The 17480-nt window shown below is 35.5% G+C and overlaps 1 protein-coding gene across 1 annotated transcript; it reads left to right on the top strand.

The window, feature by feature from the left end:
• Positions 1 to 646: 646 nt before the first annotated feature.
• Positions 647 to 17263, top strand: PCOAH_00037130 (SICA antigen; the record flags this gene model as incomplete). The annotated part of the gene is made up of 15 exons (XM_020060504.1): positions 647 to 660; positions 1082 to 1172; positions 1509 to 2376; positions 2751 to 2872; positions 3242 to 3257; positions 3483 to 3649; positions 5204 to 5279; positions 10727 to 10800; positions 11118 to 11162; positions 12831 to 12911; positions 13044 to 13685; positions 13824 to 14673; positions 14856 to 16106; positions 16236 to 16393; positions 16667 to 17263. 15 exons carry the CDS (start codon positions 647 to 649, stop codon positions 17261 to 17263), a joined length of 5052 nt encoding a protein of 1683 aa, XP_019915956.1.
• Positions 17264 to 17480: the final 217 nt, after the last annotated feature.

The following is a 17480-nucleotide window of genomic DNA, read 5'->3' as shown; positions in this document are numbered from 1 at the left end:
TCTATGGTAGTGTGTTTGGAGGAAGTATGTTTAGGGGGTAGTGTGCAGAGGGGTGTAGATTTGTGTGTTAGGGGTGGAAGGAACAGGGATTAAATTGTTGGGGTGGAAGGAACAGGGATTAAATTGTTGGGGTGGAAGGAACAGGTATTAAATTGTTGGGGTGGAAGTTAATAAGTGTGCAGAAGGGTGAACTTAGAGGTAGGATTCTTGAAGGAAGGATGCACGAAGTTTCACCTATGGTAGTATCTCGGGGAGAGGTATAGTTAGGCGGAAGTGTGCAGGGGGGGTGCACCTAGGGGGTGTTAGGTGGATAGTTAGGGTTGAAGGTAGGAAGGTTTTTAGGGGAAGTGTGCAGATGCTTGTACCTAGGTTATAGTGTTAGGCGTTAAAAGAAGGAAGGTCACTTCCTTTTAAGGAGAAAAAAAAAAAAAAAAAAAAAGAAAGAAAAAAGGAAAGTTTGCACGATAGTGCACTTAGGGATGATAGGTGGACGGGAGGTTCCTAGGGGTATTAGAATAAGGGTGTGTTAGGGGTGAAAGGAAGGTTGCTCACATTCTTCTTTTAAGGAAGGAAGGAAGAAAAGAACAATAGGAAAGGAGAAAAAGGGTTGCTTAGTCTTTTTTTTTTTTTTTCAGTTTAGAAAGAAATGCAAAGCATATTGTATGGACGAATGAATAGGTCTTCTTTCTGATAAGAAAAAAGAAAAGGAGAATAAAAGGGATAATAAAAAGAAAAAAAAAAAAAAAAAAACCAGAAACGTGTGAGTGTTTTCTTTCTTTTTTTTTTTTTTTTAAAGGGAATACAGGAATAGGAAGGATTAAAGGGAGAGAATGAAATAGAATAAAAAAAATTACACAGGAAGAAATTTAAAAAGCAAAAATAACCAAGTAAAAGACCCAATCTACAACCCCAAAACCCAAATCCCAATCAAGAAGTACGACTAACTGTAAGGTTGATTATAAGGGCGATACTGATTGTTTGAATGAAAAAGGAACAAAAAAATTACCAACATATTTTTTCATTATTTTCATCATTCTTTCGGAACATATGAATTGCATATCTTTTACTTCCATTCCTGCAGGCACACCACCCCTGAATTAGACAATAAAATAAACGAGAAAATGGTTGAGACAGAGAACCAGAACGTGGAAAAATTCTTTAAGAACAGATGGGTAAGCACAGTTATTCTTTCTTCTTTCTTTTATTTTAAGTAGTATTTAATAATAATATATGCATTCCACAGCAAGTAGAAAATAGTAGAAGGTTGTTAGGTTCTAGGTGGGTTGCTACGGGTAGAAGGATGATTGTTAGGGGTGGTCGGTGGAAGGAAGGAAGTTTGTTAGGGGTGGTCGGTGGAAGGAAGGAAGTTTGTTAGGGGTGGTAGGGTGGCAGGTGGGTTGTTAGGTGATAGGGTGGAAGGAAAGGTTGTTAGGTGGTAGGTGTAAGGCATAAGTATATGTAGAACATGTATATGTACACATGTCCCGCTTTTTCATTCATACTTTTAGGGTATAGGTAAGGTCGAAGTGTATGATATATTGAAGGAATTCAACACGTCCTTAATTGTCGAGGATGAGGTGAGTGGTTTCACATCCGTTTGCGACACCGTCGTGGAGGGTTACAAGGTCACGGACCAGAGCCTTCACAAATGTTTTTGTAAGGCTCTTATGAGGAATTTAGCGAAAGTAACAAAGAGCAGTAGCACATATACGTACAAAAAGAGGGGTTGGGAGGTGGAGAACATGAAGCAGAATGCACCATGTGATCTATTGAATTTGTGGTTATTATTATATATATGGAAATATAAGGTGCCAAGGAATGATATTATCTATGCTTTCACAGCAATAACACATTTAAACAAGGCATTTTCCACAAAGGAACATGAGGATTGCACATATACAGGTAAGTTCTCAGTGGACTCAACGGACGAAAATAGATATATTCTCAGTGACATTAATAAATGGTTTTTGAATCATGGCACTAGAAGCATAGGTCGGGCAATGGATCACAAGACTACATGTAATCAAAAAAGCAGGAAGGTTGACGAGGATAGTGCACTTCCAAACAGGGAAATGGGAACAATACCTCCCGAATTGCAGACTATAGTTGATAACCTTTTCGAAGAAATAAGCAAGGTGGAGGATATAGTTAACGCAGACGACGATCTGCAGCAGCAAGAGGAAGATGAAGAACAGGAGGAAGGAGAGGCAGAAGGGGAAGTGTCTGAATCATATGAAACGGAAAAGCCAGGGAAAAAAGATGAACCACAGAAGGAGGCTGCTCCTGTTGAAGAAAAGAAACCACCAGTTCCTATACCAGAGAAACCACATCCAGAAGCACCATCGTCGGAGGACGCCCCTGACCAGAAGGACACAGGTAAGGTTACAACATCATCCTAAAAAGTAAATATAGTAAAGAACAGTCTTGTAGGAAAGTTGTTAGGGTGGTGATAGGTGGAAGGAAGGTTGTTAGGGGTGGAAGGAAAGGGTCCATGGAAGGAAGGAGTGTCCAAGAGAGGAAGGAAGGGAATACTTCCATCTTAATTCCCTTCCTTTCTTCCTTTCATTCTGCCCTTCCACCCCTAACAACCTTCCTTCCACCTACCACCACCCTAACAATCTTCCGGAGGAACATCTTGCACCCAGGAAAAGGTGCACCTACAACACCTTAGGGTCATACTATGGCACGGAACTATATGAAAAAAACACTTCCACCCCTTCCATTTTCTTCCTTTCCCCTCACTACTTCAGGTTCAGAAGCTGCTGCTGCTTCCAAACTTACTGCCAAGAAAGGAATCGATCCCTTCCTCCCTTATTTCCCTCTTGCTCCTGCTACAATCGGAATCACTGTTATGAGTTATTTACTCTGGAAGGTAAGAAAAAAAATACCAATATAAGAAAACAGAAAGAAAAAAAATAATGGTGAATGAATCAGTGCAGGATGTGTGCGTAGGATTTCGCATTTTAGGGTTTATGTAGGATTTCAAATTTCAGGGCGTGTGTGTAGGATTTTGCAATTTAGGGTTTGTGTGTTGGATTTCGCATTCTAGGGTTTGTGTATAGGATTTCGTATTTTAGAGGTGTGTGTATGTAGGAGTTCGAATTTTAGGGGTTTATGAGTAGGATTTCGCAATTTTAGGGTGTGAAGTAGTAATTACTGATTGCTGTTCGATGTACAAACATTTCGGATCCCTATTAAAGAAACATTTTTTCCCTTTTTTTTTTTTTTTTTTTTTGTTCAGTACTTTGGAATGCTTGGTAAGGGAAGAAAACGTTACCTAAGAGCTCATCAAGTACCTGGTCCAACGTTGGAAGAACAGATTATGGACTATGTGGATCAACCTGGTCCACATGAATATTATTTAGTAAAGGAATGCACACCTCGTTCAACGCCTATAAAAAGGAGAAAAAAACGGCATGTTGGTCGCCGTGCTGGTCGTCGTCGTGGTGTACGTCGCCGCATGATTATTGATATTCATTTAGAAGTCTTAGACGAATGTCAAAGGGGCAACTTGCATTCGACGAAGAATGACTTTTTTGAAATTTTGGTTCAAGAATTTATGGGAAGCGAATTCATAAAGGAAGACTTTATTCCTAAGGAAGATGTTCCTACAGAATATGTTCCTAAGGAAGAAGTTTCTAAGGAACAGGTTCCAAGTTCAGATTCCGGATTTTAGGGTGTAATAAATATATTTTTTTTCTTTTTTTGTTTTGCGTTTTGTGCGAAAGTGTTTACATGTTCATGTGTAAGCAATATAAGTGGATGTGAAAAAGAAAAAATTTTCTTCCCCACTTTAGTTTGATTTGTTTGGGATAATTTCTTCTTTATAGAAGGATCCAAAATATGTTAAATTTTTTTTTGTTAAAAAAGTTTTTATCTTTGTGTAATTTTTTTTTTTCGCTTTTTTTTTAAATAAAAATATTTTTTCAAAAATATCAGGACCTTTTTGCGCATCCGCGTTGGGAGTATTCCTTTACCTTCATGCACTTATTTAAACATACAAATAACGGAAAAAAAGAAAAGAAGAAAAGAAGGAATAAGAAGGAAAAAGAAAGGAAGCAAGGAAAGAAGGAAAAAGAAGGAGGGTCTAATGAAGGAATGGTCTAAGGAGGGAAGGGTCTATGGAAGGAGGGGGGTCTAAGGAAGTAGGGGGTGTTAGAAGGAAAGGAAAGGAAGAATGATCATTTTCGCTTCTTTACATTGTATGAATTCTGTGCGCGGTTATTTATGTTCCCTTCTTTCCTTCCTCCGAAGGGCGGGAAGGAAGGAAGAACATTGCCCTTCCATCCCTTCCCCATGCAGGTTACATTGTAGGCGTTACACAACGACGGTATATTACATACGATGTGTTACGTTTACATGTTCTGATAAGCTACCATCCCGCGACCCCCCGCATTATTATTTCTTCTTTCCCCTGTAGATTTTCTTGTAGACGCTCTTGTGTGAGCAGCACGAGAACGTAGTGTGGAATTTTCTGTGGAGTCACCTATTGTATAACTATCGGTAGTGTATTCTGTTAAGATGTCTTCTGTGGAAGCATCAAAGTTCTGTCCAGTTGATCTTCTTCCTCTTCTGTTGCTCCTTCCTCCAGAAGAATTGTTACTAAACCAAGAAGACCATGGTTTATACTGAAGGGAAGGAAGGAAAGAAAGGTTGTTAGGGCAGTGAAAGCAACGTTGTTAGGTGGGTTGTTAGGTGGTTGGTGGAAAGAAGTAAGGTTTAAGGAAGGAATGAAGGAAGAAAGGAAGGAAAAGGGTCTAAGGAAGGACGGAAAGGAAAGGAAAGGAAAGGAAAGGAAAGGAAAGTAGATCAGGAAGTGGAAGCAAGGAAACAAATATGAGGAAGGAAGGGTCTAAGAAGGGAAGAAAACCTTCCTTAGAGGAAGGATGGGGCGAAGGAAATCTTCCTTAGGAAGAAAGGGGGAAGGGGAAGGAAGGATGTTCTAAGGAGGAAAGGAATGATCTAAGGAGGTAAGGAAGGGTCTAAGGAGTGTATATTAGTTACACTGTTAATAATTTAATTCTTTTTTTTTTTCTACTATTACTTACTTTATATAATACGAAGGGAAAGGCGGTCATTGCTAATGTGCCAAAGATGGAAGAAAGGGCTGTGGTGGTGGTGGAAGGAAGGTTGTTAGGGGGTTGCGTTTCTTCCCTCCTTTGGGGACATGCCGTGCAGTCCTGTTCTCTAACTTCCGCTTCAGGTTTTGGAGGACACTGTAATTCTTTTAATTTCTCTTGAATGCTCTGTTTCTTGTGCTCTGTCCAATAATTTGTGCAGTAATCATCACGTCCCTTTCCCGTACAATGCGTTTTTACTTTTTCATATGCTGCATTAATTTCCTGTACGTAACTTTTATATTTTTCCTCACAATTGGCTCTATGTTGCCGTGTAAAAGTATATATGGTGTTATAATCATAAAGGAATTCATATATTTTTTTCATTGCATTGAAAGTGTCCCAAGGGATGTTGCCAGGGCAAAAAAGTGTACATTGATGCTTTCCGTTATATGCATCCTTCACTATTGAACAAATCATGTTTAAGGGGCCACTGAAATCATGACCTGTAAGACTCTTAGATAATTTTTCCCCAATCCAATAGTACAGAAAATGACAGCGAACACTACCAAATAAGTTGTTCTCCCAATTATACATTTTGTTCACATAGCAAAAGGCCGTCTTAATTTTGTTAATATGGTCTCCTATATTATTATGCGATCTCCGGAGATTCTCTATATTTTGCAGGTCGCTATCTGCACACCCTTCCCTGTCCACATCAAATAGGTTATAAAAATAGACCCCCGAATGTACTTGCTTCGAAAGTTGTTCCTGCACATATATAGTTGTTGGCAAGAAAGAGTGGAGTATATAAATAGTTGTATTCCTAAGTACATATTTCTTCCGAATTCAATGTACTATGCATAAAATATTGTATATAAAATATATAATTATTTATATTGGAATAGAAGAGAAGGAAAGGAGATCTAAGGAGTAAGGGAAGTAATGAGGATCTAAGGAAGGGACTAACCTGCAATGATTTGGTCATGTTGTTGTTCGTTGTTGTATATATGTATATTTTCTTATGTGTATATGGATTTATATATTGAAATTTTTTTTTTATTTATACATTTAATATAGCGAAACGAAGTATATAAAAATTTTGCTTCTTTTATGATTGTAAGTATATGGAATTTTTCACTTCCCTTAATTAGTACACACTGCTTAATTTTCAAAGTAACACCGTAGTATACTATGTACATATATATCAAATACTCATGCATATAGTTCATGCAGAAGTAAAGCAAATGTGCTGAAGTAATAGAATAAGGAAGGAAGAGAAGTGTTTATTCCTCATACACCCCCTACATTCCGTACTATTTAACCTTATGTGATTATTTGGAACACTATACAATTATTTCCCTCACAAAGTTATTGCTTACATAAGAACATAATATTTCCTCCCTTTGAACAAAAATATTATGATACATTTATTAATTCATGTTTTATTTTTGTGATATGAGAATTAATAAAATATTTTTTTACCATATATAATATAGTACATATATGTGTAGTACACTGTTCATATATGCGTGTGCATAGAGAGCATACATTCTACTCCTCCCCTCTCTTTATTGTGCACACGTATTCATACTAAATAGGATAGCTCAACTCACAAAGTACATTAATTATATATATAACATAAAGAACTGCATACATTATTAATAATGAAATATATGTATTCCTGCAACAGTATCTTGCCATACACCTCTTTCCCATAAGCTTCCAATAATAACAACCTTCCCTTCTTTTTTATTTCTCCCTCCCCCAGAATGGTTATTCATATTAAAGAAAAGTGCTTTATACTAAAGGAAAAAAAAAAAAAAATGGGGTGTTCGGGGGAAGGACATAAAAATATGAGTTCTACATACATACATATATATATATGTACATTCTATATATATATATGATATATATATGTTATATTCACCATACTTCCTAAAATACAAAGTAATTATTTTTTTTTCCCCCGAAACACATATATATGAAAAAAATTTTATATATATATGAGAAATTTGCATATGTAGAACCACATTATTTCTACATTGGCAATTTATATGTGTAGAATCACACAACACATATCATTAATTCACTAATTTAATATATCCATTCGTTCATTCCATTCGTCTAATCCATTCGTTCATTCGTAGACATACCATGCATTCCATTCATTATAATTAGAATTTAGGATTTGAGTGTGTACAAATATTCACACACATATATATATGCATATGTACATATATATATAAGTACATATATGTAGACATATATATGTATATATGTGAATATATATTCATTATGAATATAGTAGTGGGTAGTTGGTGGTAGGTTGTGCTTTACTCTTAACAACGGTTTGATTTTTTCATTTTTTTTTCTTTGGGGCAGAATTTGTTGTTGTTGTTCTCCTTCTTCTTTTTCTTTTTTTTTTAAAACAATAGAACCCTAATACCATGGATAACAGTAGAACTGCTACGAGAAGTTGTAGTGCAATCTTACAAGGAATCTGTGCCCAAGAGTAGCTGGTGGAAACTGCCAGCATAATGGATGAAGTGGTAAGGGAATCTACTACTGTCCAGACAATAGGGTACAAAAATAAAATACCCAAAATGAATGGTAAGGAAGGTTTCTTCATTAAGTTGGATTGCATCATTTCATGAAAAAACATTTTGCATTTATTCCCCATTCCTCCTTTACACTGGACATTAGTTGGTACAGTTGTATTTGGTGCTTTGTTCTGTGCTTTGTTCTGAGCTTTGTTCTGTTTAGGTGGTGTATTTGGTTTGTGCTGCTGCTTTGCATCACCTTTTTGTGTTAGTAGTGTTTTTACACCCATACCAGGGGTGTTACTTTTCTCCTTAGCTCCTGCACCGAGCTGGGCGCCCATTGCACTCACCTAAAAATAAAAAAAAGGATGTACGAAGGTGTGAGTTCTAAATTTTCATAACAGACATATAAGTATTATTATACAAAATGAAAGGGGGAAAGGCGAGGGGAAGGGAAGGTTTTCCTTTCCCCTTCCCCCCTTCCTTAGAACCCTTCCTTCTAAGCCCCTTCTGAACCCCCCTTCACTCAGCAGAAAAGTAGAGAAAAAAGGAATTTTTTTTTCCTTTCTCTTTCTAATGTTCGTGCAGAAATTGAGCAAAACAAACATTCTTTCAATCACAGCTAGAATCTGTGTGTGTGTGCGGCACAAATATATTTTTTTTATATAGGTGTGTAACAGTTCTTATCATCATCCTACATGGTGATAGTGCTCATGTTGTGCCCAACAGATTAAAATGAAAGTTAATATTAAAATTCTCGAAAGGGGTGCCATCATTTTGTTAGATCCCTTTTTTAGTGCTTCTTTTTTTTTAATGTAAAAAAAGAATGTTTAAAAAGCGGGGGTGATATATTTTTTGTTTTGCTTCCTTTTTGCGTATTTATATAGATTATGTGTTTACTCCTACTTCATTCTTTTATTTTTAGTATTACGGAATGTGTTAAATTCAATCAATTGTATGTTGCACTGTGTGCGTGCGCATATGATTGAATGTTTCTAATGATGAATGTCTACATAAATATATTTTTTAAATAAAAAAATTTAACATTACAACGTACAATAAAATATATATATAGAAGTTATGTAATAATTTGAAGCAAGCTGCGAAGAATTTGATTTTATTATATTTTATGTTTCTCTAAAATTTTTAAGTTCAAATAATCAACATTCCTCTCTTTCTCCCTCTTTATGAAAAAAGATGTGGTATGCCACTTTTCGACAACGCACTTTTCTAACGTTACAATAGGAGCAACTTACCTACATATTTTGAGCATTATGAAATTATATATATATATGTATATATATAGGTGTATATATATATAGATGTATAGATGCATAGCGTTGTATTCCGTTGTGTGCATGCTTGCGTGCTCAAAAAAATAAATTTTTTTCTTTTTGGTATTTTTTTTTTTCTTCTTCTGGTATTGTTGTTTCGTTGTTTCTTTAGGTTTAGGGTTCAGATACAACAGTGGTGAATATAAAACAGTTTGCAAAAAAAAAAAAAAAAAAAAAAAAAGGTGGGTTGGATTTTTTGCACGTTGCATGTTGTTAGGAAGGTATTAGTGTGGAAGGAATGGAATGGTTGAATTTTTTTTCCGTTCCTTCAGGTGTACAACGTTGCGTTGTATATGTGCATATGTATGTTGGCATGTGTTCACTCTTAAAAAAAAAATTTTTTGTTCTTGTATTTTTTTATTTTTTTTGTATTTTGTTGCTTCAAATTTTGAATGGGAAGGTGAATATAAAACAGTTCAAAAAAAGAGAGAAAAAAAAGCACTTCAAGAAAAAGTAGGGAGTAAGTCCGCCTTCCTTCTGTTCTTTTTTTTTTTTTTTTTTTCAACGAAGAATTTTTAATAGGTATATATTAATTTATATTTTATTTGTTACAAATAGATTATTAAAAATTATTAATATATATGTAGTGCACGGTTCATATATGTGGAATTCCATTGTTCCTACTTTATGCATGTGCATTCCTTTGTTTATGTATATGTAATAAGGAGGGTGCACCTCTATAGAATAAACGAAGAAGTGACATAATATAGAGAAAGTTGCATTAGTTGTAAATGAAAAAAGGGCGTGCTTACCTTCACAATAACCATTTTTTTTTTTTTTGCAGTACACGCTACCCCATCTGTTTCCTAAATGTTCAGTCATAATATTTAGCCCGCTCCCTCTTTCTTCTTATAAGTATACTATAGTTTATTTCTATAGAACGTATGTTATATTATTTGAGATATATGCATTTCTCCTCCAATTAACTTCATACTTCACGTATTCATGCATCATGCCCCTCTATTCCATATTACACTTCACTGTTCAGTATATCGTCCCCTCTTCCATTTTCGCTTTAAAGGTTAATAAGGTTCAAAAAGGCTGAAAAAATTAGGTATAAAATGTCAGGAAATTTCCTCCCTCCCTTGTTCTTTGTGCGGTAATATTTCTTCTGCAGCAAATATTTGACTCTATATACATATATATGGTACATACATTTGGAAGAATGTTTATATATATATGTGCAAGTATCACCCGCCCCCTATCGTGGAATGTGCTTATTGTAATCATTGTGATGACGATCACTCTTATCATCATCATCCCTGTGCATCCTCATTATTATTATCCTTACAGGTATTTATTATAATATATGTTTACACATCACAAATGGAGGAAATTCATAATTCCACAATATTTTCTAAAGTACATTTTTTTATTATTTTTTATGGGGGAAAGTGCATATAATGTATTTGCATTATAGGAAATATATATATATGATTGGGAAAAGGCCGGTAGTGGGGGAGCAAGAAATTCGCTGTTAACTCCATATAGATTATGTGCCATATTCACATACTGTATAGATGTTGGCTGCGTACTGCACCTGGACTCCCTTTTTTTTTTTTACAATTGTTATATTCTAATTTATTATAAAGTACTTTTCCCTGCAGAATTTACACTTATATATGTACAGGTCATACATGAAACACGGGTATTACTTGTCCTGTGTAGGCCTAATGTCTAATTTATTCATAAGGTTATGCTATTCATGTATAACGACAAAATCCGCCCCTTATGTAAAATACCGGGAATCATGACGGATGACATGATTGTGCATGGGGAAAAGTACCTGCAGGTCCTATGACAGGAATTAACACTATAACCTATTACCCGATAAATAATCAGCATAAACCAGTTCATTTGCACACGGTAAGAATTTTTATCAGTTCCCTTTCATCGTTGTCCCAGGGATGGTAGCGTCCCACGCACTTTCTCTTCCTATTATTTATTGATATGCGCAGTGTATGTAATGTTCTCCTACACCCGTACCATGCCCCTTACGTGTATAAAGAAACTTTGGATAAATTCGTACCGTATAATATGAGGCTATACACACTCTTCTTACAGTACATGTAGTTTTTTTTTTGCGTTCCGATCCAGTATATATAAAATATTCGTTACATACTTAGAGAATTATATTAGCTAATTCATATAGTTCATCAACCCTGAACCCAGAACACTATTAGGGACCCCGTATTCTCCGCCATCCATTCGATATGACAATACTAAAGGTAGGTTTACACACGTATTAGGATTATTATCCTTACCCCCCTCTATATATTTATGAAAACTAGTCCATATAAAAGTGGTAGACCCATGGAAGTTGTAGATTCGCGGGAGTTGCACAATGAATAGGTATATATAAAGAATAAGGGATAGTATAGTTTTTCCCATCAGTTTGTATAAATTTCCAGTTGGAAAAAAAAAAAAGATGAGTAGAGGCGTCAATGCACTTTCATTAAGCACATATAGCACTACGAATTTAGGAACTGTTAGGGAGGAAGATTGGGGTGGACAGGCGAATCGTCCACTATATGTAAGGGCCACAGATCTCCTAAATGCATGCGTTCAATGCGAAGGAAAAAAATATTTGTAGCACTTCCACAGTATTATGACGATTGTGTGCGTGCAAATTTTTACTCATAATTATTCATTTTAGCAACTTCATTGTTAAGTGAATTTTATTATTTACAACTTTTTCTTAAGAAATTTTACCAGGAATAATTCCTTTCTGGCCTAATTTGCTGACAGTTCTTCTTATGTACGGTAATTATTTATTTTGAGAGCATTCCTTCTTAAATTATGCATAAATGGAAAAAATTGAATGGGGAAATATTAAATGAGATGGAAGGGAAAGTAAAAAAGAGGAGGAGATTCACCCTTTTGGGGGAATAACCTATGTCGAACAAAATAAGGTATATGCAACATATGTGAATAAATACTGGGGAAATAATAGGATAGGAAATTTTGCAATTTTATCCTTTTTTTTATTTTTTTATTTTTATATTTATTCTGCAAAAAAATAAAAAATTTAAGGTATATGGGAGAGAGTATATCCTCAATAGCGGTGTTATACATATACATACACATAAAAATTCACATATTGAGCAAAAAAAAAAAAAATTGTTCCCATATTACAGGTGAAATTTTTTCCCATATTGCGGGAGAGAATTCCATTACGACATTTGTTCTCCACAGTTCCTTACGCACTTTATTTTTTTTCTCTGTGATTTATTTATTGCCTATGTGCTAATGACAACACCTCCTTATGAATAGAATATTTAATAAATTCGATGGTGGGCAATATATTTTTTTTTGACAATAATTTGTTGTAGCAACTTTTTTTTGTGAGAAAAATTTTTTAAAGTTAATTTGGTAGCACATTCATGTTGGAGGGCACCTTTTTCCACGGAGAAAAAAAAGCATTGTGTTAAGCTTAAGTGAAAAAGTTGTATAGAACAGAATAAAAAAAAAAGAGGAATGAATAATGTCTTATAAGGAATAGAATAATGTGATACATGACAACGGAAAGGAATACATACGATATGTATAATGTTCATTCTAAAGAATGAATAAAAGAAGCGAAAAAAAAAGTGACGAAAAGTAGTAAAAAAAATGAATGATAAAAAAAATTCCGCACATACTATTTCCTGGAAGGAAAGAATCAATCAGTTGTAGAATGTTAATATGAATATTGAAGGAATGAAAAAGTAAAAAATTCCCCACATATACTACATCCTGGAAGTGAGCACGTCAGTCAGTCCTAGAAGAATGATAATATGGATGTAGAAGAAAGGATGAATGTACATTCTGTACACATAATACTCAATGATGTATTATTGTTTTGTTGATAAATAAACGATTTTGATTTTCCATTGTGAATAGTGGTAAAAATGCAGGACGATAAGGACTTTCAAGCATTGATGAGGAGGTGGTTGGAAGGGAATCAATCTAAGGGGACGAATGAAAACGCCAAGAAGGTATAGTAGTGTAATATAAACTATATATGAAGTATGAATACATCATTTTTTCGAAATATATCATTTTAGGCTATTATTAATGAATATGTAATTTAGGGGGCATATGTACAAATACATTGTTTTAATTTGTAGACACAATTAATGAGTGAAATAGCAAAATGGATTAAAGAAATGCTGAAGGAAATGGTGAACAAAGAAAGTGAAGATCTTAGTAAAGAACTATGCGAAGGAATGAATGGGGAAGGAGGGAAGAAAATGACGTCGGAAGAGTTGGACGTGTGCACGTTCATTGTGAAAAATTTATATAACATGAAAGCAAAAAGTGCAAGTCAATGTAGAAAGGGGAATGCGAACGAAGAAATGGAGCATTATGTTAAATGTACAGTAATGAATGCATGGATTGATGAATACTGGAATGCGCATTGTAAGGCTGCAAATAACGTTATAAGCAATGCAATCGCTGTAATGAAGAATATAAGTGGAAGTTTTAGTGCAGGTGCTGCTTGCGAAGAGTGTACGTATAGACAATTGGAACTTATGCTAATAAAAGGAAAGAGTATGTTAGACATTATTCAACAAGCTATAAAAGGGAATACGAAAGTTATGAAAATAATAGAAAGCGCCGGACCAAAAGATCCATGTCCAAAGCCACCACAACCACATCAACTACATTTACCAACAGTAGGGAAGACCGTCACCACGCCAGAAGAACAGTTTGCCAATATATTAGAAGGTTGGTTGAAGGAAGCAGAAGGGAATAATGGAATAGAATTCGTAATATTTTCCATTTTGAATAGAACAATAAGTCGAATATGGGAGAAATAAAGTTTGCACGTTTTAATTAAACGCATAAGTAGTAAAAAGGGGTGTGTTTTAGTGTGAATAATCATTTTTCTTTCTTTAAATTCTCAGAATAAACTGTGGACAAGTATAAGAACAATATATGATGAAGTACTGCAGGAAATAGGGAAGACGGAAAATAGGCAAATACAAGGATTGTGTGCTAAAGATGATTCCGGGGTGTTCAAAATTATTCCGCAGCAGAAACCTATATGCAAGGCACTGGTTAAAATATTCCTGTATATGGATGGATTGAAACCGAAGGGGGGGAATGAGTGGATAGAGGAAAAATTAAAAGGAGAACAATCATTCATGAGGTGTATTATAGGAACAGTGATTATGTACAAATTATTAGAGAAATATTGTTGGTTTAAGGACTACATAGAATATGCATCCAGGATGGTGAAAACCATAAAAGAGAAAGCAAAAATGAATAATAACTGCAGGAAATGTTCGTGGTTAGATTTGGATATTCTGAAAGTAGGGTTAGAATTATTCGGGGGAACTATAGAAGGATGGATTAAAGAAAAAGAACCTACTATTGCAGATAAAGTAAATTTGGAGAGGCATGGACAATGGTGCCAAGGGGGGGCAGCAAGTAAAGTACAAAGGGGAAGAGGAACAGTTCCGAAGGGAGAAGAAGGATGGACAATGAAAGAAATAAGTGACTTAGAAGAATTACTTAAGAATGAGAAATACCTATCGAATGTAAGGGCGAATGTGATTATGGGAGAAATAAGTAAGAATAAAGGTAGCGGTGATATAGTGAAGAAGTTGAAGGAACGATTAGAGGAAGAAATACAGATAAAGAAAGGAGGAACAAGGGTACCGACTAAGGTAACGAAATCCTTACCGCCGGGCTCATCCACTGGTTCCGGTTGTTCTGGAATAACCATCCCAGGTGTTTCGGAGGAGGAACTAGGTATAGGATAAATTCTTTTTTTTTAATGTAGACTTACATGGCACACATATATATATTTGAACTATATAATGTAACGTCTTCAGGGGTTTAGGGTTTACATGGCATAATGAATAAATAATAAAGTTGCATTTGTATCCATGTTCATGTTGATATTCATGTTGCCTTTAAATTTTAATTTGTAGAAATGTGGGAAGAGGAGTTTACAGAATTTTTTAATAATCCAATTGTTGATAGTGGGAAATATGATTATGCAGAGTATGCAGCACTATCAGCTTTTTGTGATGATGGGGAGGACCAAAAAATTTTCTCAAAGAAAGGACATAAGGAGTTTTGCCAAGACCTCGTGAAGAATTTGTTGTACATAGGGAAAAATAAATATGAATGTGAAAGTAAGCCAAACGTTAATGGAAAAAAGAAACCATGTGTAAGGAAATGTGATCTATTGAATATATGGTTATTGAGCCTAGACGATTACTGTGTACCCACGGAAATTATTAAGCCTATTTTTGATGGAGTCAGAACTTGGAAAACTAATTTTCCTCAGCTAGAGGAATATGCAGAATGTGTATATGGATCTATGAGTGACATGTATAGGAATAATATGCACATACTGAGTAAAATTATAAAATGGATGAAAGAAAAAGCACAGAAAGGGTGTTTTGGGCACAACCATAAATATGGTGTTTGTAGAATGGAGAAGGGACAATTTACTGTACAACTTCCAGGGAGATCGGACCGTTCCAAAGGGAAAGGAACAACGGATGAAAAATTAAAAACATGGCAGAGCGAATTTGATAAAGCCAAGAAGGAGAAGAAGGCAGAGTTGGACGATTTAAAGAAAGTCATACAAGGGAACAATACACCACCCTCGGAACAAAGTACACCAGGAGCAGCAGTATCAGAACCAGCAAAGTCCGCACCTGCACCAAAGGAAGGAGGTAAGTCTACTGCTGTAAATTGTGCAATTAAGGAAATACAGGGTGATGGTGATGATATAGATCTTGATTTACTTGATTCTTGCTCTAATGATTCTAATAATATTTCAGCAGAATCGTCCGCTCCTCCTCCTAATGAGGACCAGGAAGCGACTAAGGACACTGGTCCGATGGGTGTCGCAGGTACTGAAGTAGCTAAAACTACTGCTACTCCTTCAGGTAGTACCATTACTAAAGACCCCGTTGCGGATCCCTCTACCTCCAATAGTAATTCTTCCTCTTCTAGCAGTAGTAGTAGTTCCTCCTCTAGTGCTGCTGAACTTCGTGCCCCAGGTCCTGGTCCTGCCACTGCTGGTGGTAGTGGTGGGCAAAAGGATTATAATTCCCTATTGGACCCATTTAGTGGAATTTTCACTTTCAATTTTGATATCGATGATAATGATCCTTCCCATGCATTCGGAGGGGGTGGTCCTAAGTTACCTAAAGTTCCTGCCCAAGGTGCTCCTGGAACAACTAGGAACGATACACAAAGCACAAAGGGAACTGTACAAACAACACCTGAAGGAACAACAATAACAACACCATCATCATCAATAGTAACAACAAGAACAACATCATTCCCATCAGGATCAAGAGGAGGCGTTTTACCATCCCCCCTGTCTGGGTGGGGTGGAAGGAACGTAAGGGAGGAAAAGAGGGTTATCCCTTTCGATCTTCTTACCCCATACCTTCCTACCATTCCTGTCCTAATGGGCTTTTCTGTCATAAGTTATCTCCTTTGGAAGGTAAGAGAAGAAAAAAAGAAGGAAGAAAAAAGAAAAGAGCAAAGGAAAAGAAAAAAAAAATAAAATAAAATAAAAGTAAATAAATTAGTGAGGGCTGTGTAGGATTTCGCATTTAAGGGGTGTATGTGTGTAGGATTTGACACTTTAGGGTGTATGTGTGTAGCATTTCGCATTTTAGGTTTTGGAGTAGTAATTACTGTTGCGTGAATAAAACATTTCACCCCTATTAAAGAAACATTCTCTTTCTTTTTTGTTTTTTTTTATTTTTTGTAGTATTTTGCCTTTATTGGTAAGAGCAGAAAACGTTACAGAAGAGCTTATCGAGTACGTGATCCAACTGTGGAAGGACAACTTCTTGATCATGTGGACCAGGATGGTGGTCCACGTGAATATTACATTGTAAATGAACACAAACCTCGTTCTACTCCTAAGAAAAGGAGGAAAAAACGGGGTGTTGGTCGTAGCCCTGCTGGTCGTCGTGCTGGTGTACGTCGCCGCATGATTATTGATATTCATTTAGAAGTCTTAGAGGAATGTCAAAAAGGGGACACCAAACTGGTTCAGGAAGACTTTTTTGAAATTTTGGTTCAAGAATTCATGGGAAGCAAATTTATAAAAGAAGAAAATATTCCTAAGGAAAGTGTTCCTGAGGAACAATTTTCTATGGTTGATGTTCCTAAGGAAAGTGTTCCAAGTTCAGATTCCGGGTTTAGGGAGAAAGACTTTGTTCCTAGGGAAGAAGTTCCTAAGGAACAGGTTCCATGTTCCGATTCCAGGTTTAGGGAGGAAGACTTTTTTCCTAAGGAAGGTGTTCCAAAGGAAGACTTTGTTCCTGAGGAAGATGTTCCGAGTTCGGATTCCGGGTTTTAGGGTGTAGTAAATATATTTTTTTTTTTTTTTTTTTTTTTGTTTTGTGTATTAAATTGTTTACACGTTCATGTGTAATTAATATAAGCCGGGTAAAAAAAGAAATTTTTTCACTTTATTTTGATTTGTTTGGTAAAAATTTTTTTTTATTGCAGTTTAAAAAAAATGCTTATTCATTCTGTTATAAAATTTTTTAACTTGATAAATTTTTTTTTAGTTT

The sequence above is a fragment of the Plasmodium coatneyi genome, chromosome 11, assembly GCF_001680005.1.
Source record: "Plasmodium coatneyi strain Hackeri chromosome 11, complete sequence".
NCBI classification, from domain to species: domain Eukaryota; phylum Apicomplexa; class Aconoidasida; order Haemosporida; family Plasmodiidae; genus Plasmodium; species Plasmodium coatneyi.
This window is presented reverse-complemented; position numbering and strand designations above follow the sequence as displayed.